We start from the raw sequence: 27,933 nt of genomic DNA, 5'->3' as shown, positions 1-27,933 counted from the left end.
AAAGCCCAGTGAATTGTAATTTTCTAAAAACTCTCACCTGTTGTTTGCTTGAGAAGCTCTAAGCCATTTTGTATAGCCAAATCAACATTTTGTTTTCTAAGAAGAATCTCCTCCTGAAGATCCTAAGAGGAAATGCCATTTGTGTAAGCATGGACATAATAAACGACACTACTTTTATTTGGAGTAAGCATGTTTCCATTTAAAAAAATATATATTAATGAAAAATAAATAAAACATGGATATGTAAACCATATACAAAACCGAATGAAATAATAAATGAACAGAAATCAAAATACCAGTAGTTCAGAGTGCTGTTTCTCAATCAATTCTGCGTTGCAATCTTGGACTGACAATTTGCTCAGTTTATCATGGACTTCATTCAGCCAGTTCATCAATTCAACTTCGTCCTCCCCAAAAATCTGAGCATTGCAGTAGGCTTGCTGGAGAAGTTCAGACCTGCTGTTGCTCTTCTCTTGAATCTCAATGTATCGGGCCTGAGAAGAATCTAGCTTTTCCTGCACCATATCTTTATCTTCCCTGGAGCTCATAGTCTTTAGAGACTGACCAATACTAATGGCCTGATGTAAACTCTTATTGTGAGCTAGAACATCATCTTCTAGAGCCTATATATTTTTTGAATAATGAAGAATAATGGAAAAGAAAATGAGAAAAACATAAAAGAAACGTAAGTGGAACTAAATAAAAACTGAATAAAAAAATGACATATTGCCAACATAAACACATAGAACTCAAATAACAGAAAAAAATCAGTATGGTAAAACAATGGTACAGCACAACAGCTCTCCCATTTGTGCTGTACTTTACAGATGAGTTTAGAAAGAATGGCACAAGCAAATCTGTGGTTTGTATCTTACTTTATGCTGAGCAATCTGCTGTTGCAGTTTGGAGGCCTGCGTTCCAATGGGTTCAGCATTTGCAAGCCTCTTCTCTGTGGCGGTCAGCCACTCCACCAGTGGCTCCAGGGCTTCATGAAACTGCTGTGCTACCACTGAGATGCCTTCCAACTGGCGGTTCCTACAAACAAGGTAATTCTTTTGTGTGAGGAAGGATATATTAGATTTTTTTTTTTTTTTTTTTAAAAAGACCCTTGAATCTTGAATCTTTGGAAACAAACAAACAAAAACCACAATTCTGTCTTATTCTAGGAACTACAATATGAAATAGAAATATATGAAAATGAAACAGAAACACATCCACAATATCCAATAAATAAGCAAGGTGAACAAAACCCAAACAAAACCTACCTCCAAAGCTGTTTGAAGTTCTTATAGCTGATAGGTAAGTTTTATAAGTAAAAGGATTAGTGCTGTATTCATATACTTTTTTTCTAGCACTCCATTCAGCAAAATATTGTTCGATACCCAATTAAGGTAGTTCTCAACTTGTAGCTGTCTTTAAGCATTAAGTTACATCTCCCTATTACAAGTTTTAAAGTTACTCAAAGGCTTTATTGAACCAGAACACATTATCATGCTTACTCAGCGTTGTAAAATACCTTTTAACATTTGTTCAGTGATGTGAGCAGAACTACTTGGCCCTACTCTGTATCTCTTGTTCTGGATAAAAGCTCTCAATGAAACTAATGAGACAATGTTAATAAAGCACAGAGACTTGACCTCAAAAAAAAAAAAAAAAAAGCAGTATCTAAAACATTTCTGTTCCAGATTATTACTTTTCAGAGAAGATTCTTGATCACAGGAATAGTCTACTCTACCACCACTGGTAGTAGAAAGAAATCTCCCTCAAGCATGCTTTTAAGAGAGATTTTTCCTACATGAAAAACATCACAATATTGTCTTTCAACAGGGGATCTTATTCCAGGTAAAAGCTATGTTCACACATGCTTCCCAAGGTTTATAAGCAAGGGAGACCTGACAGGCCTGGCACAGTTAGCTACAGAATGCTCACAGAAATACTCTACTTAGTTTTCAAAATCATTGTCAGATCTCCTTTTCATTTCGAGAGACCAGACAAAGAAAAATGGAGACAAGCTTCCAACTAATAGATAGCTTAGGAAAAAATGCAATTTCATTTTTAATTATACATCACCAGACTGGGAGAAGAATATTAAATTAAACATAACATTACCCAGCTAATGAGTCAGATACTTTCAATAAATTAAAGAGAAAAAAAAAAAGGAAATAATTGTCTATTAGTGGTTGACTCTACTAATTAAATAGTTGTATTATTAGTACAAGGCAACTAAAGAGGTTTGGAGTAAAGGAACTACAGAGGGAGTAGAAGACAATATAGGTGAGTTTAGAATCATAGACAAATCATAAAGTATCTAAGTGTCTGTATATGTGGATATTGTGTCTTTTTTTTAAAATTGGAACTGGAATTGGACTGCAATCTCTTTAAGAGTGTTTCTGCATTGCTAGAATATATCTGCATACCTCAATGGTCCTTTTTTTCTTGAGAACTAAGGCAGCTCAGCACCTTGCGTAAGTACATCAGAAACTGACAGCATGAGGGTTACTAAATGCTAGAAACTGATGACACAGATGACATCAAACAGCAAAAGAGAGGAAGAGTTGAGTGCCCCCTCTTTGTAGCAGCATGTCAGGATTTTTAAGTTTTGAGGTAAGATCATTAGTAAGTGTCAAGAATGCACTTGATTCTATGCAAACTAGACGTGCTTTTTCTTAATCAAGAAACTTCAATTAAATGAACCAACAGAGATAAAATGTTCAGAGGATACACATGCCGTCAATCCTAGCAGATTGTCACACCTTAGACTAAAACGTTATTAAAACAAATTAAACATTTGTTTAAAGCTTTTACTCTGTTCAAGGCACGTCTCTCCACTTTTTCTTCAGAGGACCTATTATATCAACATCGAGACACAACGATGTAATGTACGAACAAGTATGATAGTAGTTAAAAAGATTTCACATTAGAGTTCCACTTGCTGCTTCTAACCATCTATCACGTGCTACGTCTATATTTTTCAAAGCTATGAAAGAATTTCAAATACCTTGTTTCAGCTTTACTGAGCAATGCATCCCATCGACTGTCCAGGAAACTCAGCTGTTTCAAGATTTTCACTTTATCAGCAGGTTCTGCTGACTCTGCAATTTTCTCCCCTTCACGCTTGATTACCTCAACAGTAGGCTTGCGGTCATCCAGCAACCTCTGGAGAAGCTAGAGAGAAAGCCATCCGACAGCAGGTTATTAAGGAACATTGTAATATCACAAGTGTAAAAACAGAAGGAGCTGGACTTCTTGAAAACCTCTTAAGCAAAAAAAATATCAATGCTATTTTGATGGAAGTGTGATGCTATATTGTGATGGTGTGAATAATGCTAATCAAAAAAGAGAGATGCTCCCCTCCTCCCCACCCCCAGATGCTCATTTTATTCTCTGAACCACTTTGAGATATAGAATGGAATTCACTGATCTAGTCTAATAAATTATTTTCTTCCTCAAGAATAAATTCCACTTCTCCCTCAACTCCTCTGTGCCACTCCTCTCCCCATTCTCTAGTAACCTTTGGTAAGATGAGCATTCCCTCCTCTGCAGGGATCCCAAAATGACAACCTGTTTTGGCCACAGATTTACATTAAATATCTGCATGGGAGCCGGCCACACAGTCCAACTGCATGGACAATGTTTCATGAGCTACAGTGTGCTTCTTTTTTCTGTGACCATTTTGAAAATTCACAGGTGATAACACTGCTAGTGTCTTTATATTAACCCAGGCCATTCCCCAAGAGCACTCCAAATAATTACCAACAATGATCAGATCACAACAGGTTCAAGATCCAAGTACTTATGTCCATAGCCTGCAATATTACCTTGGAGTTATTACAATGAAAAACTTTCTATGTTTTATTTCCTACTTGCGAAATTGCCAAAAACTGGATTTTACATCGTCCCTTTTTCCAATGGACCTTTAACATCTATTTCCAGAGGGTGTTAATTATTCTAACTAGAGCTCAGATTGCAGTGTCATACGCTATCCTATGCTCCCAGAAGATGAGCCCTTCTCCCAGCCCTGGGCAGACCCTGGAGTACCAAACAGATGGCTGTCTTAACCACCTCGGTACACCTGAAAAGATTTCATGCTTTGACAAAGACTGGGAATTTATTCTCATTGCTCCAGTGAAAAGAGAGATACTCTGAATGGATTTTACTTACTTTCTGTTCTTGTATTTGGGCCTTCACGACTTTGAACTCAGCAGATGGTGGCTTCTGATTAGCCACAAGTTCTTCTGTATCAATGAGCCAGCTAAGCAGAGATTCAAGGGCATCCTGAAACCTCCCACAGTGAAGGAGAGCTTCCTGCAATTGTGCAGCACGCTGGGCAACCTGACGAAAAATAGAACATCTGACTGTACTCACCTTTTTTCTTATTTCTGTGAAACAAGCGGCCAAAATTTGCTCAACACCTGGCAATATCATTAACTTGTGCTCTCATTTTCATAGCTATTTGTAGCAGCACTATGGCACAACGTACCATTAATCTCCACAGTCATCCCGTGAAGAGAGGTTGACTCTCAGTGAACTAGACTGCTCTAGTAGTCCATTACAAGAGATGCTCCTGTTTTATATAGCTACAGTATTATGAAGCACACTGACAGGATGTTTGTGTTTCAGATGGTCTATACTTTCCTTATAAAAAGACTGAGCCAGGCACCCAAAGCAGCAGTTAAGGGGCAATAAGCCCTTCAAAGGAAAGAAGAAATAGGAAAGGAGAGGACAAATAGGTGCATTACAAGTGTCTGTGGTCCTACTGCATCATCCCTTCAGGCAGACAGAGAGCAGAGGAAACCAAATGCAGTTTCCACTTCCCACCCTTGCCATTTTCAACAGCAGCTACTTCAGGAAGAGAAGTCTTCAAAGCATCAGAAAAAAAAAGAAAATCTACAGCAAGTTTTCCAAAGCAGTGGTACCTTCCAAAGGCTCAGGCAACCCTTAAGGTACTACAAAGGAATTGTGCCACGAGTCACATAAAGCTGGGCTGTATCAGTGCTGCTCTCCACAGGTATGACCAGTGCACACAAATACAACAGAGGGAAAAAAAAATGTGAACAAAGACTGAAGAGGAACTACTCAAAAGCAGCTATCTACAAATGACACTGCTGCTTTTCCCATATAGGCATCACAGTTCCTGCCTCTTTGACTGGGTTATCAACCTTCTCTGCTTTGCTTAAGCAGAAAGGAACACGCAGCCCTGGAGGAATCTTTCCTCAATGAAAAACCATGATGGACCTACAGAAAGTTTGACAAAACCTTATAAATGACAGCAGTACCTCTAGCAACAAGCGATACAAATCTTATCCTTAGAATTACTGGTGAAGGTATTGTGTAAAGCAACACAATTCATAGTCTCACTGAATATTTAATTTCCTGTGTTTTGAAAGACGTCAGTAAATAAGTAATCAAAATATAGGACACGACAAAAGTGGAATAGTATACAAAATATTAACCTTCTTATTAAGAGTCTTCCACCGGGTGTTAACGTCTTCAAGGTCATGTTCAAGGTTCTCTGTGTTGGTACTTTTAGCAGCACTTTGAATAAGGCCTTGGCCCAACCAATTTACCTCCTGTTGCTTAACTTGCAGGGGTTCAATTTCTTCTTTCTGGAATACCTGCAGTTGGAAAAACAAGACACACATGAAACATTATGACTGCTAACATAAAACACATCTAGTGCTTCCATCACATTACGCAACCCAAACATGCTGAATTTGCTGAGTTGGTATCTAAAAGAAAGGAAACCATTCCTCACCAGCGCCCTCCTAAAAAAATAAATCAATAAATCTAAACATAACAGACTTAATCTAAACAGAATAAATGTAATACACCATTGAGGTAAAATGACGTACATTTCCATGAGCAGTTCTCGACAGGAAGGAAAGGGAGAAAGAATCAAGGAAAGCATCTGAAGACAAGGAATGCATTTATCTGTTTCATTATCTGTCTATAAACCCTACCAAAACATGGTGCAGAAGGACCGTAAATTGTCCTTAAATAAACAAACAAACACCAAGACAGACTATTGGGCATTTTTTTCCAAATTAGGGCAAAGACAAAACTTTCAAGTTAAAGGAGCAGTGAATGGAGAATGATTTCAAGGCAGGTTTTATGAGAATATAAAGGTAAAAAGTGAGGAGGCGGTACGGATGCTGCTGAAACAGCATCACAGTGGAGACCCATGAGAATGGTTTTTAATTCTGAGAGATACTCTTGCAAATTGCCAGGGCTTTGACCGGACCCAAAGAGCAATTTGAACAGTTTTCTGTTTGCTTTATTTTACTCTCTCAGGTATTTAAGGCTTTTCAGAGTCAGATTATTACCATTAGCAACAGCAATGTAAATCTCCACTTGTATTCAACTGAATGAGGCTGAGCTGACACCAGTGTCAATGAGATCAGAAAATGGCCTGAAGCCCCTGAATTAATTACACAGGCCAGTGAAAAATAACCAATGAATAAACAATGCTAAAGAATGCTCAACTTTTGACCCGAAATCCTTCTATTTCTATAGCAGCATTCAGTAACAGTTTTGGTGTACATTTAGAGCATTCAAAGCAACCTTTCTCAGCATCCTGAAAAGCAGAAATCACTTCAAACATACCAATGACTCCTCTTTAGCACCAAACACAGTATGGCAAGTGATTTCTTTTAAAGAGGCAGCCCCCAGGTGGCTGAGCACACTTCCAGGAGCTTGACAAGTCAATCTAGAAGCCAGAGCAAATATACTGAGCGGGACGGGTAAAAGCAATTAAGCATCCATAAGAGTTTTGCTACTGCGGACCAAAAAAAATAAATGAAAACTGTGGTTTCACAAAAACTCACAGGGCACAACCAGCTGGCTGCTCCCAGAAAAGGGAAAATGCTCTTCTTTTTCTTCACTTCAGGGTAGGGAGGAGCAGAATAATCTTTTTACACAGAATCAATAACAAATTCTTCTTTTACGTCCCATAAAGCCTCATCTTTTGAAAGCAATGCCCTGCCACAGAGGGGACTGATCTCCGTAATCTGCCCTTTACAAACACAAGCGTTCTTTGCAAGGAGAAGCTTAAAATAAATTACAATTATTGCTGAGGCCAAAGTTTACCAGAACAACTTAGCAACAAAGTCTGAAATATCTCAGATTTCAACCGGAGTGGGAAGAAAAAAATTACAGAGCTGACAAAACACCCTTTACTTATTACCAAGCTTCGCTTTTTACTTTCTTACCTCACCCACCACTCACAAAACATTGTGAGAGCCGGTGCTTGTAAAACACTGCCATGCCGTCAGATCGACTTTCTGGCACGCAAATGCAAAAGAAGGCTTTCAGAACATGCGGTGAGCCTTTAATCTACATGCCTTGGAAACCACAACAATCTGATACTGTTGCTTATACCTTTATGAGTAAGGCGGCTCAGCCGGAATAAATGGGCTGTAGCTGCCCTTGAATGGCATTGCCTTTAACCACAGCCTGTGTAAAAACTGAACACGAACATCGGCGCGCGGTGGAGGCTCTCCAAATCAAGGGTAACAGACACCATCTGGACAATAAATAACCGTACACCCAACAGCTGGAAGTAATCAGCCCTGTCAGCGATTGCCCCTCGTGCATTTTCGGAGCTGACCATCTCACCTAGTTTGGACGTCTTGGGTGCGCTACGCCACTGACACTGCCTGCTACATCTGCTGAATTAATAAAACGTACAATGTCTCCAGCCACAGCCAAACTGAAAGACTTCTGTAAACAGCTATGCTTAAGGTTGCATTACAACTATTTCACAAATGGATTTTTTTTTTAATTACCTTGTTAGACAACAGGCCATTGCAGACCGTATCCAAGGTTTCTTGGATGCCTGTAGTCCAGATATTGCCTCTACTTCTCCCTGGGATAGCTTTTGGACAGTTTACAGTGCTATCTAATTCAAGCTGTTGAACAGAAAATGCATTTTCACTTGAGCCTGTATGTGCTATACTTGATTCCTCTGGATCTGATAAAACCTCGTATTTTGCTAAATCCACATCACCAGTATTCACAGCACCATTCGTATAATACACATCTAACTGAGGAGGTGCATCATCCACATAATCCCTCTCCACTGTTGTGGCTCGTGTTTTATTCTTTTCATGAACTTCATATGCATTTTCCACTTCGTTTTGGTTGAGGGAAACACTTGGTCCATCACCTTGAAGAGGATCTCCATGTGTCAGAGTTCTCTCTTTGAAACTTTGTAAATAAGAGTATTTCTCCCCCATCTCTTCCTGATCGCTCTCACATTTTTGTGGACTGCTTTGTTTTACTCTTCCAGAGGGCAAAATGTCACATGAAGTCAATCTGCAGCTTTCCTTGACAGGGATACTGCTGCTTGCAAGCACTGGGGCTTGCTGCTCTCTGCAAAGAGCAGGGAGAAACGGTCTGAGCTGACCGAATGCCTGGATTTCTTCTGCAGAAGATAAACTCTGTATTTGGGCTTGCTCCCCTGCTAGGAGTGTATCCTGTCTTTCTTCCCTTTCTGTTGGAGGGCTGCACAAACCAGAATCATCCTCTTCCGAGGTAAGTGAATTCGTACCCCATTTGCATTTGCCTGATTTAGCTGTATCTGACGTATCAGCAGGCTCACTAAACGAGCATTCGCTCTTATTCGTGTAATCTGAAAAGTTGGGCGGAACAAACATCCTCCACGAACGCCGATGCTCCTTCTTTTCCGTGTGAGACTTGGCTTTGGGCAGCCCCCCTGTTCGAATGATGTCGCTGTTCAGCTTGAGAGCGTCGAAGATCATTTTTTCATCCAACTTGTTGGCCTCGCGACTCCTGAGCTCAAACACGCTGGAAGACGTCAGGGCGCCGTTGGAGCACAGGGTGCTGATATCCAGCGTCCTGTGGCTGTAGGGCAAGGTCCGGTCCGTGAAGTGCCTCGAGGAGAGGCTGCCCTTGGAGCCCGAATCGATCTGCTCGTTGAGCCGCACCGTGTCGTAGATGGACCTCTGGGGAACGTAACAGTCTTCGATGTTCAGGTCTTCATCTTCCTCCCCTTTGCCTACACACGGAGGATTCTGACGCAAACAGTCCGGCCTGCTCAGTGGCTTCCCCATTTCGAAACTGTCCACACAGGGGTACCACCACGCCTCCGCTTTCAGAGATACGAGGGAAACATGTAAAAACCCACTACCAGTCCGAAGAGCTACAGTAAACTTGCCCTTAGCACAGGATGCATAGATAGAAAATACACAGCATAACTTATGAGGTGGTTAAGGTCAGAATCAGTGCACCGGTTTAAATGCAACTTTACCTGGATATGAGTTACTTTTTTTTTTTTTTTTCCTCTAAAATATAAAGTGCTTCAGTAAGAAAGGAACAGAAATCTTCCGATATCAGAGGCAAACCAAGTATAGCAAACCCCAGCAGCGGCTCAACCACTTAAAGCCCTCCGTGGAACATCCCACTTCTTTTTTCAGGTCAGAATTTGTCTCTTAAATCTCCAGATTAAGCCTTCCGAACGAGCCAGCATTACAGCAGGCAGCACATTATCTCCTGTAGGTGCCTGCTGAACTGTAATCCATTTACGCGGCGCGCAGAAACCCATCTCCTGTATAAATAAACCATGGCACGGCAGCCCCAGAGCGCAGCCTCCGCAGCGGCTGCGGCCGGTTCAGACCGAAGGCACGGAGGAAATTTCGGAGGAAAAAAAATAAAAAATAAGTTAAATCCGGCACGGCCAGAAGCATCGGAGAGCCCTTGACTTTGTTTTTGGCAGCGGCTGGGGATGAGCCCGCTCTGAGGGGCGGCTCATTCTCCCCTCGTCCCGAGCTCTTCGGCGGCGCTCGCAGGGGCGAGCATCGCGTCCCTGAGGCACGGCCAAAAAAAAAAGATAAAAAAAAAAAAACAACAAAACAACCGGGGGCTGCTGAGCCCCCCGACCCTGTCCCGGGGAGCTGCTCCCCTTCCAAGGCAGCGGCGGAGGGGAGCAGAGCCCCACTCGCAGGCTCCCCCCGGCAAGGCACCAGCAGCTCGCCCGCCCCGCTACGGCCCCTTCGCCCTGAGGCGCGGCGGTGAGGCGGTGGCGGTGGCGGGCCGGGACGAGGGAGCCGGGCAGGGCAGGACGAGGGCCGCCGCCATCCAGCGGAGCGGAGCGGAGCCCGGCAGCTCCCCGGCGGCTGCAGGGCGGCCTCCCGCAGCAACGCCCCTCCGCCTGCCTCTCAGGCACCGTCTGCCCCCGCCGCCCGCCCCGCCCGGCCTCCCCGCGCCCGGCGGATGGGAGGCGGTGCCCGGCCACCTCCTCCCCGGCCCCCCGCCGCCTGCTGCCCCCCGACGGCGACGCCGGGGCCGGCACGGTGACAGGGAGGGCGGCAGGGAGGGTGACAGGGCTCGGCTGGCTCCCCCCGGGCGGTGCGTGCCCCCCCAGGGCCGGGCATCCCGCCCCTGCCCGGCGAACGCCTCAGCTGAGGGCTGCCGGCGCCGTCGTTTGGCTGTGGGAGTTAAGCTGGACATCTTGACGGATCCGCCCCCAATTTCACTCTTTACGGATCCCCACCACCACCGACACCAATTTCGCTTTAATGCTTTTGAGTTCTGTTGAATGTTTCACACGGTTTTGTTCCCGTTCACCTCCGGCGTGTGGCTCACAGGCACCAGCCTACAGGCTTGGGGCAAGGGGCAGCAGGGGTCCAGCTGCCCCTCTGCCCCGGCTTTCAGCGGGATAAAAGCAAAAATGAACGAATAAAACTGCTTATACGTGGAAGATGATTTTTGCCAGACTGGGAGCAGCATGAAAGCAGTGACACAGGACAGAGGATCAGGTCTTGGACATTTCCATCTCCTCAGCGCTTTGCACGTAGCTCATAATAATGTATGGGCTGGGCTGGGAGACCCACAGGTTAATTCGCCACTGGTACCCGAGAAGCAGCCTGCTGGGCCAGTACCAACCATCCCTTCGTGGCCAGAGGCCTCCCTGCCTCGGCAGAGGAGCTCTGGGTGTAGCTGGGGTTCGGAGCTCAGTTTAAGGACAGCATATGGCACTGGGTGCTAAAACTTGCGGCAGGGCATTAGCAACAATCAGCTGAGGCTTGCTGAGTTAAGCAGCGAGCAGGATGCTTTTTATGCAAGGCACACAGACACACCACACCTTTCGTTTATTGATTTCTTTGATATCGCCAGCTACACATCAGAATATTTAAGTCACATGCGGCAAATTCTCTCTTGCCCGGTCTCACATATCCTGCCTGCTTCATGAGCAGCCAAAATGTACCAAAATGAGTCAAACAAACTCACCTCTGGGCTCTCCAGCTAAGAATCCATACTACAATGGTAAGGATGAGTAAAGCATTTGCGAGGACCTGTCATCTGTGCTTATTCTCACCCCAGTCACAAACAGATCCTTACTCAATGCAAAGGGTGCTGTGTTGTTTTACAGGGGCAGTATGTAACTGAAATCCGTAATTTTTGCATTGCAAAATTGTTTTATTAACATTTAAAAATATTTTACCATTTTTCACCATATTCACATTGAGGACATGCATGAGATGCACCAGTCACCTTCAAAAGCAATTAGAACAGCTTTCTTTTGCCTTTGCTTTTTAACACAGACCCTAAAAGTAGTAAATTCTGTGCAAAGTCAGTAGCTTATTATGGCGTTTGTAAACCAGCTCACGGGAAACGCAACACTTCCAGTTTCTTATTTGAGCATACAGAGAAACCTCAGAGTATTTTTTCAACATTATCTGCCTTCAGAGTGAAAATCAGAGGACAGACACTCTCCACACAACTACCATAAGCCAATTAAACTCTTAGCTCAAGCTCATTGGCAGGAATACTCAGGCTAGCTAAAAATTCCTATAAAGTCAAATTAGAAGGTAACCTCTTTAACAGCTACATCTACATTTCTTCTGAAAATAAAAGCAAAAATCAAATGAACAGATGAAAGCTGCAAGAGCTCTGTGTAGTTTTTTTACTAAGAAGAATACCTCTTTATGGCAGTACAAGGAATTGTGCAAAGGTTTCAAGAAGTAAAGTAATTCAGCTTCTGGGGTTCTTCTGTCTCTCTTTTGGAAAACCAAGCTGCAATACTGCTCCAAGCGCCAACATCCCAGCACTATGTAGCTGCCCCAACACAGGGCTCTCCGTTCAGCCCCATTTGTACAATTCTTTTGTATTTAACTTTTCAAGAAGGGAGGCAGACCCAGTGTAACTGAGCAGACCTCATTTACTGAAATGTTCTTTACTACCAGTATCTGCTTTACACAAAGACTGGGGGAGGGAACATCTAATAAAGCTGAATTAATCTGTAATTAATTTTGTCTGTTTTACATTAATTGAGACAAATTCTTTGATTATACTCTTCCTGGTGTAGTTTGTGAAGTAACAGTCTAATGAAGTCTACTTTCAAATGAACTCCACAGGGGATTTTCATTTACAGAAAGCAAGTTTTATATCTGCATTGTAAATAAATGCAGTTTAACACTGACAATAACTACTTTCAATTTAACATTCCATCCTGGCTGGAATAAGTGGATTACAAAGAAGGAATATAAATAAAACAAATATGGATGTGTGTATATAACAATATATATATAAAATACTACTCCAAGTCTGTTTGTTTTTTTAAATAACTCTGCATTTTAATGTCATGCCAAGAAGACGCACAAAGCTCTGCTCTTATGCATAAAAACTAGTCAAACCACAAAAACCACCTCTGGCCCATTACACCAGATCCTTCCCTGAAGAGACTGCAGACATCATGTGGATAAATCTATCTACCAAAGAGCATTTTGCTTTGCTCCTGAGGAATAGAAGTTGCTTGTGCTTGACCACAGGAGCTAAAGACATAAGGAGCTACACTGGGGTTTCGTGGCCAGAGCCACATTTTCAGGTTGTGTGTGTCTGCCTACGTGCACAAACGCGTGAGCAAGAGCACCACGAGTGGAGCAAGACTGATGGGAGCCTACAGTTTGCTGCCTCGGGTAAAACTGCTCTCTGGAAGGACAAGGAGTATGAAGAGGTACAACAGCTACTGTCATTTTGCTGCCATGCATGCCAGTAGTGCTCACAGATTAGGAGAGGGATCGTTGACCCCACACCCCCCATATCAGCATGCCTTTGGTACTTACAGTCACCCAGTAGCACTCCCTGTTCTGTTCTCCCTATTTCCACTCGTCAGACACTTTGATTTTATTACTGCACTTGCTCTTCCCTTCTTTGAACAACCTCTTCATCTCGTTTACCTCCTGTTTAATGGCATCGTGTTTTCACTAAGAAACAACTGCATGGCCTGAAACAGTTGTTCCAAACAAAGTACACTTCTAAGCTTACAAATATCTAATATAAATACAATCCTGGAGCACACATACAAACAGGCTGCTATCACTACTTTCCTTTCCCTTCTTCATTTTTTGGGGGTCTTTTTACCACTCTTTGGTTACAGGGACACTCTTCCTGCACAGGCCAGACAAGGATCTCATTCCTGAATTTTGCAACAGCTGAGCATCTTTTCCATTGACCTTACAAAGCACAACACCAAGGCAATGCCAAGAAACCGCACCGACTATGTTATGTTCCAATTTCCCAAGTGTTTTACTAACCATATACAAAGATAAGCCATTTGCTTCCCTTTTAGCTTGAGATAGGTTAGCATACAAATTTAACAGGCACAATCTAATGGAATCTCTTAAAAACGTAACCGTTTGTTCCAGATTTCTGTCTCTATGCACTCTAAAAGATCACTGCAACCGACAGGGACTTTCAGCTGCAACTCCCAGCCTGAACCTTCAGCCTTCGGTTTGCCTCTCCAACACGATTTAGTCTGCACAAGCAAAAGGCCCCCTCTGTTGGGCCAAGCATGTCATTACTTTTTCTCCAAGGCTGTCTCTCCGCCGGCATGGTTTATCAAATCACATTGTGCAGGCTTGTTTTAGGATTAACTGCGTACTAATTTACAAGTCATACAAACATTTGAACCAACGCTAGATTGGAATGAATCCAAAGCAGCACATGAGATTGAGTGCTACTACACAGCCAGTGGGAGATTTAGGAGCTTTTTCAAGCACTGCTTACACCTGCGTAACTTATAAACCTTCCCAGTGAGCACTGCAAATTCATTTCTTGTAGCCTAAAATCTGCAAAGATCTGCACTTCGTTTCAGCACTAAAGCACCCTTACACTTTACACCCAGTATTGCTGCAATGTATTTTTCTGAGCTGGACAACAATTGCCAACTGGCATATTAAAAAAGCTACGCACAGAGGCTCCCAAGTGCATTTTGGATAAGGATGCTACAATGAACTCCTTCTGTAAAAGGAGTTTCATTTAACCTGAATTCGTTTTATCAGTATATTTCTAGGTAAGGATTGGATTCGATGAGGTAAAACTGGACAGTGGTAAGGTGTTAAACACTCAGACACTGCTGCCTATACCCGTGTGAAAAAAAAAAAAAAAAAAAAAGAAAGAAAAATAAAAAGAAAAAAGAAATCTAGTCACATAAATGAAGCGAGTATGGACTGTGGTATGTGAACACCAGAGTCTAAACTCACACCACGTGGAAAAGGAAGTTTGTGTGATACATGGACAGTGGAACAGAAACAATATGGAGTTCTCAAAAACTGGTAAGGCAGACAGATTGCACAAAGAAGTAGGATTGGGAAGAGAGGAAGAGAGAGAGACCTGGGTCAAAGGAACTGCAAAAATTGGGTTGCAAAGACACCAATGTCTAGCAATCGATAGCAGAAGAAAGCTCTGGAGCAAGAGAAGATATACTATTTAAAATAGATAAAATGCATACAAGTAGAACTGACTGATGTGAGAGAAGACTTGTCCAAGGTCTCAGATGATTTTACCAATCATTTCCACACTGATATTGAATAAAAAATTGCATTGTGTTAAAACACACGATAGCAGTTAAGAAAGAAACGTTCCTACCTTGAACGTATCCAGCTGCTGATTGATGGTTTCTGTTTCCATTCCAACAGGACCTTGTGATTCTTCGTGCTCTTCAGCTCTCCCAAGCAGACTGGAAAATTCTTTTAACTTACTGTAAAATTCCTCAACACGGCTAATTGTACCTTCCACTTGATCTTCCCTGGCTTTTGCTCTGTCTAGGAGCTTGTTGCACTGTTTATTTAATGCTTCCAAGTCCCGCTTTATACCAACAAGATCAGGAGAAGCTTCAGCTTCTGTGGCTAGCATCATTTTACAGTTTTTATTAGCATTTTCATTATTCATTATGAGATCTTCCAATTTTTTCAGGAAACGTTTTATATCCTCTCTCTGGGATTGCAGTACATCAAGATCTCTCCCCACTGGAGCCATGCTATCAAGTTCGTCATCAAACTCTGCAAATTGAGAGAACATCTCTCTGATGCTGTTTTGGAAATGGCCAATTCCCTGAAGTTTTGTCTCCAAGAACGAGCACCTATCTTCAACCTGCTGGTTCACTGCATTGTACTCCTGCTCCAAAGATTCAGCTTGGAGCAAAAGGTCAGAAACACCAGCTGAATCAGAAGCTTCTACCACCAGGTCTTGGGCAAGCTTTTTTACTAAATCAACATGAGGCTTTAAGGTCTGTAAAGCCTTCTGCTGGGCCTGCATCATTGTCAGGTGTTTGTTACTGAATGACTGAGGTCCAAGCGAATCGTGAGCTTCCAGATGCTCTTTGGCACTTTTAAGCTGTTTTTCTGTTTCCTTGGATGATTCCTGAAACTCTTTCAGCCTTTGTGCCATATTTTCCAAGCACTCTCTCTTCTTATGTAATTGTTCTGTGACCGTATTCACTTTCTGATTCAGTGCCTTGGTTTCTTCTCTAACAATTTCTTTATCTGTTTCACTTGCACTGAGCAAACTTTCAGCAGTGTTATTTAATAGCTCCACCATCCCGTGATGTTTATCCAGGTCCTTCTGCCAAGCCCTCACCTGAACAACAGAATTCTCTATTTCTGCAGGGTTTATGCCAACTTTTAATTCAGACAGGTTGCTTTGGCATTTCTCTATCCATGGCTGCAAATTTTCTACATGCTGCTTGTATTTGAGGGCTTTCTCCAGACAGTCTGTTAATTTATCTTGCCTTTCTTTTACCTGCTTATCCATTTCATCCCAGTTACTCCTGAGTGTGGCAATTTGGGACTGTAAGGCTGTTTTGTCAGCTCCTTGAGTCTTCTGTAAGATGCTTTCTCCTTCTGCAACAATTTTTTCATACGAACCAATTTCATTGGTCAGAGTCTTTTTAAAATCTTTCTGTTCTTCAATTAAGGACTGCAAGGTTTCAAGTTTGGCTGACACAGGACGAGCCTGGTTCAGCTCTTCTTTCTTTTTGTCTAGCCAGGCCTGGAAGTCCTTAGACATTTGCTGGAACTGATGAGAAGTGGCATACGCTGACTGAAGCTGCTGAACATGGTTATCTACAGAGAAGAGAAGATAGCACAGAAGCCCATTATCAGAATCTCCTAGTATTCAGTGAAAAAATAATATTGATTTTATTATGAATTATTTTTAATGTGAAGAAAGCAGGTCCTTAGTATGTAGTGCTTAACTTGCTGACAACCAAGCCTCTTGCAAGGCTTGTATCTGCACCCCAGCAGAGCAGCGAAGGCATTTGGACATGAACCAAACCAGCTGAGCTCAGCCAGTTTGTGTCTACATGAATCCCATTCAGGCAGATTTGGAGGGTAAAAAGCACACAGTCACGTTTAATGGTATTACGAAGTATAAGCACAGAGAATATCAAGTAATCTAGCCCAGCAGCATCTAACTGAGCCTGCAGGCGATATGTGTGTTTAGGGAAATCGTTTGAAGTTCCTTGTGACCAGAGGAAATGAACAAACTAAACCTGAGGCTGTCAGGAAGAGAAATGTATGATATTTCTTGCACTGCATTACTTGCTGAGCTCCATTGTTCACAGGATAGAAAAGGCTACCAGCTCAGTCTTCTCACAGGCAGCTGTATCTCACTTTTATACCACAGTTGTGTATTACCACTACTTTTGGCAGGCCATTCGCTGGTGCGTGCCTAAAAGTAACAATTTTAGCTCCCTCTCTGCATCTACACAGTTAAGTAGTTCAATGAACTGCACCCTCTGTTTTGGTATCCAAATTCAGTAAGGATGCACCTGAAGGCAGGGAGATGAGAAGATCAGCACTTTTATCTTGTTTCAAATTCTTTTCCAGACTGCTCGCTAGAGATCTAAGTATTGTTTTTGCCTTTTCAAGGTACAGAGACTCTCTCCTAAGTTTCAACATGCAATTGCTTAGGGTTTGGACTGAGTAAAGAGCTGGCATTAGGCTCAGCGTACTCAACATATCACTACTGACTATAAAGACAAATGTGAAAATGACGCTTAATTTCATGCCTTTATTACTGTTTCTTTTTAAATAAATACTGACCTGATTTTTGCTCAATATCCTTGAACGATTTTAGGATGCCATCTAACTGTCTCGTAAGTTCTGCTTTCAAATACTCTTCTCCAACCAGTGCTGACAGCTCTTCACAAAGAGCTCGAGCTGCGTTTATATTCTTCATTTCCCGTTCTATTTCCTCCTTCATTTCTTTAGCAATTTCCAGTTGTTGTTTCACAGCGTCAGGTTGTGTGCTCACAGCCAGGCTGCTGCTCAGTTTGCTATCCAAGGCACTTAGCTTGTCAGACAGACTTCTGAGTAGGCTTTGGTACTCTGTGCTTTTCACAATGGCTTGGTCAATTCGGTCACATCTGTTACTCAGCTGGCCAGTGAGGTTGTCCCATTTTTGTGCCACAGCTGCCAGTTGCTCTTTCACAGCCTCATGAGAGGGAGGATGTTCACCAGGTCTCTTCAGGATCCCTTCGCCAGCCATAGTTAACTGCTCGTATTGTGGCTTTCTGGTGTCAAATTCTTTGAGCAGAATCTGGGAAGAAAGAACATTGTTAGAAGCATTTACCTCATGAAAAAGGAAGCAAAATGCTTCTGACAAAAACTATGTTGAATTTGGTGTAGTTAAGCTCCCTTACTGAGTAATCAATCTCTGGGTTTAAAAAGCCAGTGAAATAATTGCATCTTCTGCACATAAATTGAGTGTTGTTTCTCAGCGTTTACATCAAAGAACAACAACAAAAGAAGTTAGTTTACAGATCATCTAATGGAAATTCAAACAGTAGACACAAGTAAACAATGAATGTTGTTAATATTACAGCAATTAAGTAACTGTACCAAGAAAAATAATCACTATTTAGTTTCAAGCAGTGTCTTCTTTCCTAGACAGTTTTGAAGTTTGTCTTAAGATAGGACTTCAAAGAAGGTGTGCAGTGACATAATATTGCAATGTATTATTACGGCACAGAGAATATATTTGGATGATTCACAAAATGACTGAATGTATACTGTAAAACCTTTAAAGTTTATATCACTGGTTCCCAGTACTTTGTTTTTTGACAATAACTCAAACGTGCCTGTAGAAAAAGGGACAAATATCATGGTTTTACTTTACAGAGCATTCCAAACCCTTTCTTCTTAAGTCAACAAGGTTTAACTTCTAAGGACTGCTAAGTGATACATGATAGTCTTAGGCCAGCTGTCTACATTTCTGAAGCATTTACAGACCAATTTTAAGTCATTTTCACATAGCGTTAGAAAATAGTTCACGTCTTAAACATTTTATTTTAATCAATATGGATATGCCAGCTTTAATATTACTTTTTCAAAATAAGAATGTTATTTTTTGTCACAGCTCAAATTAACTGGCAGCAACAGAAATGTTTGAAATTAGAATTTATAGTTTCTTCAACTTTGTCTGATTCAACTTTCATTTCTTTTGTCTGTGGTTTGCTTCATTTCTGTAGGCAAACTACACTTTTTCTTTATATTTTTCATCTATCCTTCATTCTCTTGGCTCCATACATACTCACAATACTACGTTTCACTTGCTTTCTTATTTTTATTAGCTATTGGCACAGTCAAATGAACAAAATCTCAAACTACAGCATAGACTGTATGTGAGAACTGACCGCAAAATGTTACCTACACACACTCAAATTAATAAAACTTCAAAGGACTGCTTTCATTAGACTACAGACAAATCGCAGGACAGTTAAAACAAAAAATACATCTGAGGATAAGTATCTCCTCAAGGGTAAGTCCCGACCATTTTTTCCTTCAGCTGTTCTGATCTCTCTTCATTCTCATGGTAATTTTTTCTTCTAATTGCTGTAGCCAACTATACCTTAAGCTGATATTTGCTGATAAATAACATAGCTTCTATTAACTGGGCTGTACTCACTCTAAATGCAAGATACTGCTTTGCTAATAGCAAAAAACAACATCAAACAATGCACAAAACAACCAACAACCACCACCAACAAAAAACAAATCATTAATGCATGTTGGCAGTTCTTACTCACCTGAACCTGTTGTTTTTGTGTATTCAGCATATTTGGATCGATTGACAGGGGTCCCAACACACTGACCATTAGCTCCTTTTCTACAAGCCAGTGCTTTAGCTGAGCTTCTGCTGTCTGGAACTGGGTCAGGTAATTTGAAGACTCTTCCAGTTTTTGTTGTCTCTCAGATGTAACTTGATTGAGCTCTTTCCACTTGGAATCTAACAACGATAACGTTAACATATTGCATGCATGCTCTAGCAGATGGGCTGTCAGACAGCAGACTATATACGAAATGTAAACAGAGCGCTCTAATAAGGCTTCTTGCTGATTAACTCCAGATGCCTTGTTGCAGTGACTCGGCAAATAGATCTTTTAACAGGCAGATCCATATACACTTGGATAAGGGTCTGCAGTTTAGCACTGCCACATGCAGCATTTTTAGAACAATGAATGTACAACATGCAATAAAATTAGATTAGAATATTACTCCATGAAATACCACCACATTTAGGCTTTGATTCCAAATGACATAAAAGCCGACGGGCTGTACTCACTTATAAATTAGGGGCCTGACTTAGGTCAACTAGCCTTCCTTTTTCGTAAGTAGACACAAATAGATACCTTTCCAAGGGTGAAGCTAAGCCATAATTTAGGTTTCTGCTCTGAAATGCCTCCTGAAGGAGCACACCTCTTTCAAATGTCTGTATTGGGAGCCTGTGGAGATTAACTGCTTTATTTAGACTTCAAAGCCAGGCACCTATGACAGGCAATGAGAATACTTCTTTACACAGGTATTTCAAAAGCGCTGTGTGAACTTAGGTTCGCCTAGGCCAAACTATGAAAACCACTTGTAGCAAGTGGCTTTCAAGGTAGCCATTGAGCCTCACGGTCTTTTAACTTTCCTCTTCCCTCTGTGATACTGTCAGTGCTTGGTGACTCAGCTTTGGCGTTTTGCTAACGCTCCCTGTCCTTGAATTCATGTCTGTTTTTTCATTTTCTTGTGCCACTTCACTGACTTTGATCCCTGTTCATTCTGAATTAATTCTCTTTCAGCACTACTCAGATTTTCTTTGAGAAGAAATGTGCTACCTAAACTGCTACCTGCTACCTAAATTTTTGGAAGTACACTTATTAAAAAGACAGATTTACCTTTACAATTGCTATCGGTGCAGCTATTATTATTTATTCACATATGCCTATTAGTACGAAACACTGACTGATCTATGATTTATTTAAAATATGACAAACCTAAGAAGAGCTTTTAAAAGCTCACAACAACTACACACCGCATTATCTCAAAATCTAATGTACAAGCATGGCAATTTCCAATTTTTATGGCAAAATTTATGAAGTCAGCTTTAGAAAATGGCAGAAAGACATCAAAACCACAAAATGACGAAAGCCATCAGTGCAAGGGAAAGGCATTACCAACAACTCAAAGTGTTATTTATATGAAAATAGTATTGACTTGTTTGTAGCACTTTTTGTAAGAACAACTACATATGTATCTGGAGCAATAGCTGACCTCTCAAGTCTTAGCCACACACTGTCTGAAAAAGGTAAAGCTTTCTAAAACATGGAGTCAAGCTATAGCCTCTCTTAATTGCACTGATATAAATTCAAAGTCCACCAACTTCAGTGGAATTACTCCAGATTCACCCTCTTGTAAAGGGATTTATTTCCACATAATTTAAGGGATAGGAGGGAGCAAGTGTGATTGTTAATATGTTTTTAAAAATGTAATAAAACAACTTCTAAATCAGTCTGAGTTATAATACAGCTTTACTGAAGTACCTATTTTATCCAATGTTTGTCTCCATTTGGGTGCCTCAGGAGAGTCTGGGTTCTTCTCCAACAGCTCTGTCACTTTGTCCTTTAGCTCCTGTACTTTATTTGCGCTTTGCTTTAATTCAGTTTCAAATAGCTATAAAATCAAATGGTAAAAAAATAAATGTAAGACTAAAGATAAACTGTAAAGCATTTTTGAAGTCCATAATTCTGAGATAGCAACCATGAAAGTAAACCATAAATACCTAGCACTTATATACTGCTTTTCTGCTATGAGCCTCAAAACCCTTTCTAATGGCATGTATTGGCTGGTCATATTTTTCTGGAGTGACCTCATCTATGTAAGCAACGTTAATATTAACAATTACTGTTTAATTTGAACAAACGAAAGGATTAGAATAATTCGGATAAATCGGATCCGCTAAATCTTATCATACTTGCACATAACTGGAATCTGTTCTTGTACATAAGGCCAACTGACTAGTGCACAGTGAGGTTCAAAGCAGAAATTACCCAGCTAAGCAGCAATGTATAAGAGCTCTGTGTGGACTCATTTACCTCGTTGAAAGTTCTGCTGTCACAGACTGACTGCTTCTTGTAGATGATCTAGAACTGCCATTTAGAGAGCACAGTAGCTTAAGTGCAGACTTAAGCTCAGGGGATTAAGATGCCCAAGCAGTGCCTTGAGAACACCTCACGCAGCTCTTACAGATGTAAGTGGACAGTCTTATGCCCAGGAAAGGTCTCTTACGTCAACATTCTGAAGTCACAGAATTTGCACTGAGGAGTTGCATTTTAACTATCCCCCCAAAAAACAACACTACACTAAAATAAGCACTGAACAGATCTGTGCTTGGTTTAGAACTTTTAGTAAAAGGTCCGTTTGTATCAAAAGGACTTGCTTGAGTAATCATTCAGTTTTCCATCTGGCTAGGAACACTCTTCTGTTATTACACTGAGAGTAAGATGGTCTTGTCAGCTTTGAATGGTCTTTGTTACAAATGAAGGAAGAAGAGTTTTCCACATACACTCTGAGTTCTGGGACTGAATATTACCTGAGTCTGAAGAAAGTCAAACTTAAGGAAAATCAGTAGCTGTTCAGTTTAATTTTTAAGGGTGAACCCCAAAATGTGTAATAAATAAATAAATAAATAAGTACTTCAGCAGGATCAAATTCTGCCCTTGTTTATCCTGTCACAGACAAGGGAAGAATTTTCTCTTCAATAGCTTAGCTACACATTACATTTCACTTTACAGATAAACCCTTACATGTGTAAATATCGTCCTTCATTGCGAGTAGCATATCTCCCCAGAGCTTAAGCAGGACAGAAGCTTATTCCTGATTCAGTGATTTTCTTATACCAATTAAAAAGAGGGGAGGAGACGTTTGTGCAGCTATACGACTAAACAAGCATGACATGGCTGCTGAAGGGAAACACCGCCTTGGAATAGACATAAGCCTCTGCAGCTGCAGAGCTGGGGAGGTCTGTGGAGTGTCAGTGAACCAGCAGCTGCAGAAACAGCTTTTGGATAGATACAGATGCACAGATCTTATGAGCAATCCAGTAAATATGCTTAAACAACTAAAGATATCAAAAAAGTACACTGCATAATCAATATACTCTTACCTGTATAAATTGGACATCAGAATTATTATTTTTTGACATGCAAAATTCATTCTCTCTGACCCAGTGCTCCTTTTACTGCACTGACACAGTTCGCCAGATTTGCTCTAAGCCTGACTGGCATGTTTCTGTTTACTGGATCATTTAAATACTCTCTGCAACATTAAGCTATGCTGAGACGCAATTGTTCAGATAGAATTCCCTCAATAATTGTAATGGAGTATTTTTTTTTCTGAAGACATGAAGTACCTTATGTTGCTCAACTTGAGCTTTAACAGCTTCACTATCAGTTGGAGCAGCTTCCCAGTCTGATGCAGTTTTGTCCATTTTTTGTAACCACTGCATCATTGAGGCTGATTCTTCCTGAATATTTTGCATTTTTGAAAGCATACTTTCTAGTTCTGAAATCTTTTCCTTCAGTAAAACTCCCAAATCTTCATAACTATGATTTACATCAGACATGGCTTGTTGAACAGTTGTCAGTTCTGTAAAAGGAAAGATGAACAAAGACTACATTAGAGATCACATATACTTCAAGCAATACTTAGACTTCAAGAAATTCTAAACAGTACTTCAAGTGACCATGGCTAATAGTTCCCCAAACCAGAAGCTGCTGAACATGTTAAGAATTATTTCTTAACTTGTTACTATTATTTCTATTATTTTATATTATTTTTATTATTATTATTTCTTAACAGTTACTAGTTTGACTGCCTAACCTTACTGCATTAGTATCTCACTCACAGTCATGTACCATTATAAAGGTGTGTTATCAGCGAGAGAGCTTAGGAGGCAGTCAGTGTACTAAGCAGGCTGTAATTTAGAAGAACGAACACTGCAGACTTGAAACCTAGTACATGGCTATCCCAAAGCATATATGAGTGCCTACATAAGGTCCTTTTTTTAATAAAAAGGAACTGGTCACATACAACGATACAGATGTATGTAAAATGTGTCTTTGCATCATGTATACATACAAGTGTGTTCATGTTGTGTATGTTGGCTGGTGTTAAAAAGTTTCAAATCACATAAATCCTAATAATTTTCTCAAAATCCATATGTTATACTAAAATAGCTCTTCCTATTTATTTATATTTTTATTTGTATTTATAAAAGTACATATTGATTCAGAAAGCAAAGACTTGATCTGTTTTCAAAGGACGTATCGAAGGCAGATATTTTTATAGTTGATTTTAATATCATCATAATAGCATAGTTTCCTTATGCAACAGTGACATGAAGCCCGTCTAGTAAAGATCATTGCAATCAGATCTGCACACAATATTTTTAAAATATCAACATATTTAACAGTAATACACAAGCACGTTTCTTTATCACATCCTGAATTTTTTACCTAGTGATTACTGACCTTTATTTTTCAGAAAATCCTGAGTTCCTGGAGCTCCTCCTTCACCATTTAACACTGCGCCACCTACAGACCAAGAAAGACCAAGTCACATGCTTAGCTGGGCCTTTTCCCACCAAAACACCAGCATTACACTTCCTCTTCAATACAACATGACGAATAGTTCTCATTATAACATTCAAAGAAAAATGTGCATGCTAACCATGTAAAAACAAACATTTTATTTAGATGGTTTTATATATTTGAAGGTTGTTTTATGTTTTAACCTGCTCCAGCCAGCTAATGCTGTAAGTGGGATCACATATGCATAGCATATGCACAGTGTGTGGGGGTGAACACATGCACTTATAGCATGCACATACACAGGATGCATGAGCAGTCTTACAACATACAATACTATGCTAAATAAATGAAAATAGTGGACAAAGGTCTATGCTCTAGCTGTGAGGCCTACTCATACCATCCGGCTAATGTCACTTCTTCCTCCCGAAAAGCAATCTGTTCCCTACTGCTCACTGAGAACATTTTTACCTAAGTGCGTCCGGGCATTGCCCTGGAGAGTGGCAAACACTGAAAATCATGAGGAAAGCACTGAACACTGAGCAGAAAAGAAACCCAAAGCAGTCATTGCAGACAACACAACTAACGACACAGCTTGCTTAAGATACCTTTACCCACTTAAACAGGAGTGTACCTCTGAGCAAAAAACCTCTTGATATCAACAGGACAAATCCCTTCCTATCTTATCTTTAGCGAGACTTGACAATATGTTCCATGCTGTTCCAGAGTCTGCAATGTGGAATCCTTACTGTCACTCATAAAGTCCTGTCACTGTCACTCGGAGGTAGCCAAAAAGCTCTGCTCATTAAACAGCATTTCAAAGCCTCTGGACTCAGGGCTACACAAACTTTGTGAAACACCATCAGAGCACAGAGCTGGGACACAGAGAACAGGCAGGAGAACCACTTCCCACTCTCCTGCACATTTGTATTCCCAGGTGAGCAGTTAACAGGGAAAGATTAACAGTTGCCTTGGAGAAGGCCGTGCATCCAGCCCTGGATGGGTAGGGCCACCTTAGTGGCAGCTGGAGGATGGCAAGAGAAAATAAACAGATAAGAGAACCAGAGAACCCCCAACCAGAGCCTTGTAAATCTTCATGCTCTATTAGCCAGGCTATGTTTTTTTTAAACCGTGATTACTGATACACAGTACAGCTCTTGTCTAGGAGGGTGAATACTCCAGTCTGGAGGACTGTGATTGCTCTTATATGCTATTTATTTAATTATTTTTTTAACCTGGATGCATTGAAGTAGAGAAAGGAGCAGAGGCAGGAGCACAAATATCCTATGTTAAGTTCCAAAATGTTCTTTGAAGATTTTTATTTAAAATTCAAACACAAATGAAACCAGAAGTAGCTACTACCAAGAGATGTGAAAAAGAAAGTAATCTACTCTTGCCAGATAGGTATCCTCTGGCAGTCTCCATCCTTCCACTGTCCTTTGCAAATGACCACTGAAGGCCAATATTTGAACTAACAAGGTCAGGAAATAAATTAAAGAACTGACTGAAAATGTGCTTGTGGCCACTGAAATGCCCCAGGTACCACATGCTTTAAGTTATGGCTTCAGTGATACTTAGCAGAATTAGTAGATTCTGTAAAACAAATTTATGTTTAAACACTACAGTACAGAAAATCATGGGAATATATTTGCTTTTATTTAAAATCAGATTACACATAAAAATAAGTTAGTCAAAGCTTCAGGCTGGAAGCACATTTTGGACCAGGAAATTCATACTGGGATACAAAGTTGACTCCCTTTCATGTCGTTTTAACTAAAATACTGACTAGCATTAATTACGCTATCTTCATTGGGATGAGCTAGTTAGTCTAGGCTCACTTTTTAGATAAGTGATGTCCTCATCATCTTTCTAACAAAACCTTTGTGATTCTGCAATTATGTGCTTGTTTGAAGTCACACAGAACAGCCATGAAAAAGGCTCTCTGTGAGCAAAGATGTGCAGGTGCAGCAGTGTTTGCAAAAACAGGGTTTCTATTTGCAAGTCCTACTTGCAGACTTGGCAGATACATGAAACACTGAACACCAACCACATTAAGTCAGTTTCTCATTATCAGAACTTTCCTGGGATGAGGTGAAAAAGACTGTGATACTGTTCATTTTATTGATTCGCTGGGAAATATGGACAGAAGTAACAGGTTTTAGGACTTGTCAATCATTTACAAAGTTCTTTTACACTATTTTGGCAATGTAAAGCAGTAAGAATTTGTTAGATTTACCTGATTATATGAACGCATACCTGATTTTGCAACTGCTCTCAGTTTTGCAGGAGAAGTCACAGCAGTAATCAGATTACACAACAACGTTCCTCTGCTATTCATTTTCTGCACTTCAGTTGCTTTTAACGTCCATTCATCTTTTAAATTCTGGTTAAGAAAAAGAGACAGTTGTTCATTGCAAAACTGAGTCCAGACTTAAAATATTTACTGTTGAGAGCAGAACAACCTTGTTACTTGGGAATCCCTTGTAGTACTGTATTGGGTTTATGTGGAAGTTTTGGTAGGTTGGGAGCTGCAGGGGTGGTTTCTGGGAGAACAGAGCAGGGGCTGCCCCATGTCAGACACAGCCAGTTCCAGCCAGCTCCAAAATGGCCTCGACTGAGCCCATCAGCGATGCTGATGGCACCTCAGTTATAACATACTTAGGAAAGGGCAAAAACTGTTGTGCAGATATCCAGAGTACAGCCCATGCCACAACAGGTGGATGTGCCCTGAAGGACGCTGCAGACCAGGGAGAGCCATGCAGGAGCTGGGGCCTGTGGAGAGGAGACCACACAGGAGCAGGTTTCCAGGCAGGAACTGCCATGGGAAGGACCCCACTCTGGAGCCAGGGAAGAGTGTGAGGAGGAAGAAGTGGCAGAGACAAAGTGTTATGAAGAACCACCACTCCCCATACCACTGTGCCGCTTGAAGCAGGGGAGTGAGAACAGTCTTACGTCAAAGACTGAAGTTGAGCCTGGGAAGAAAGGAGGGGTGGAAGGACAGTGTTTTAATTTATTTTTTTTGTTTGTTTCTCAGTATCCTACACTGCTTTTGATTAGCAATCTTTTAATCTTTCCCAAGTTAAGCCTGTTTTGCCCATGACACTAAATGGTGAGCGATCTCCCTGCCCTTCTCTCAACCCAAGACCTGTATTTTCTCCCCCTGTCCTGCTGAGGAGAGGGAGTGAGAGAGTGGCTGGGGGGGTGCTTGGCAGCCAGCTAAGGTTAATCCACCACATATATCCAAACATGCCAAGGAAATGGGAACGTAAATGCAGACTGCAAGCTCCTTAGTCCCCATCACTGTGGCTGCCTATGCCTTATGTTTGTTCTTTTATGTCACTAACAAATGCCCTATTTCCTTTAGTTGAGTTTAGCTGCTTGTATCGCAGTATCTTACCAAGGTATCTTCCAAAGGCTTCTTTAACTCCTCTGTATTCAGAGAGGGTTGTGCTGCTGGAATACGTTCTGTTGTCTCTTTTATCCATTTCTTTAAAGATTCCACAAGTAGCTCAAAAGCATCCATCTCTTTCTGACAAGATGATACGTCCTCTTCTCTAGATAATTGAAAACAAAAGAAGTTCAGGACTGGATGTCCATATTCCTTCTGACAATTAAACCAATAGATGTTATCAACCCAATAATGCCATTCCTGAATTCAAAAACAGCCTCAATGCTGGTTTCAAAGACTACAGACACAGATTTGTGAGTTTTCTGTATGAACAGAAAACATCCGTCTTTGGGGCATTTTGATGGAAGATGCATAGATGATTACAAAGTAGGTAGAA

At 41.0% G+C, this 27,933-nt stretch overlaps 1 protein-coding gene across 38 annotated transcripts in view; it reads right to left on the bottom strand.

Moving 5' to 3' along the window:
• DST (dystonin) overlaps positions 1-27,933 on the bottom strand; it is a 295,359-nt gene that overhangs the window by 61,703 nt on the left and 205,723 nt on the right. For all 38 annotated transcript variants that reach the window (XM_082758030.1, XM_082758004.1, XM_082757993.1 and 35 more), the window contains 14 exons: positions 27,546-27,702; positions 26,405-26,531; positions 24,092-24,154; positions 22,972-23,207; positions 21,104-21,233; positions 19,328-19,527; positions 17,343-17,838; positions 14,887-16,361; positions 5,454-5,615; positions 4,162-4,332; positions 2,999-3,165; positions 876-1,035; positions 297-623; positions 38-122 (listed from right to left, as the gene is read on the bottom strand). In XM_082758030.1, coding sequence (XP_082614156.1) covers positions 38-122; positions 297-623; positions 876-1,035; positions 2,999-3,165; positions 4,162-4,332; positions 5,454-5,615; positions 14,887-16,361; positions 17,343-17,838; positions 19,328-19,527; positions 21,104-21,233; positions 22,972-23,207; positions 24,092-24,154; positions 26,405-26,531; positions 27,546-27,702 — 3,956 coding nt within the window. The remainder of the gene's footprint in view (positions 1-37; positions 123-296; positions 624-875; positions 1,036-2,998; positions 3,166-4,161; positions 4,333-5,453; positions 5,616-14,886; positions 16,362-17,342; positions 17,839-19,327; positions 19,528-21,103; positions 21,234-22,971; positions 23,208-24,091; positions 24,155-26,404; positions 26,532-27,545; positions 27,703-27,933) is intronic.

Source organism: Aythya marila (assembly GCF_965140915.1).
Source record: "Aythya marila genome assembly, chromosome: 3".
Lineage (NCBI taxonomy): Eukaryota > Metazoa > Chordata > Aves > Anseriformes > Anatidae > Aythya > Aythya marila.
Note: the sequence above shows the minus strand (reverse complement) of the source record. Positions and strands in the feature narration are given on the sequence as shown.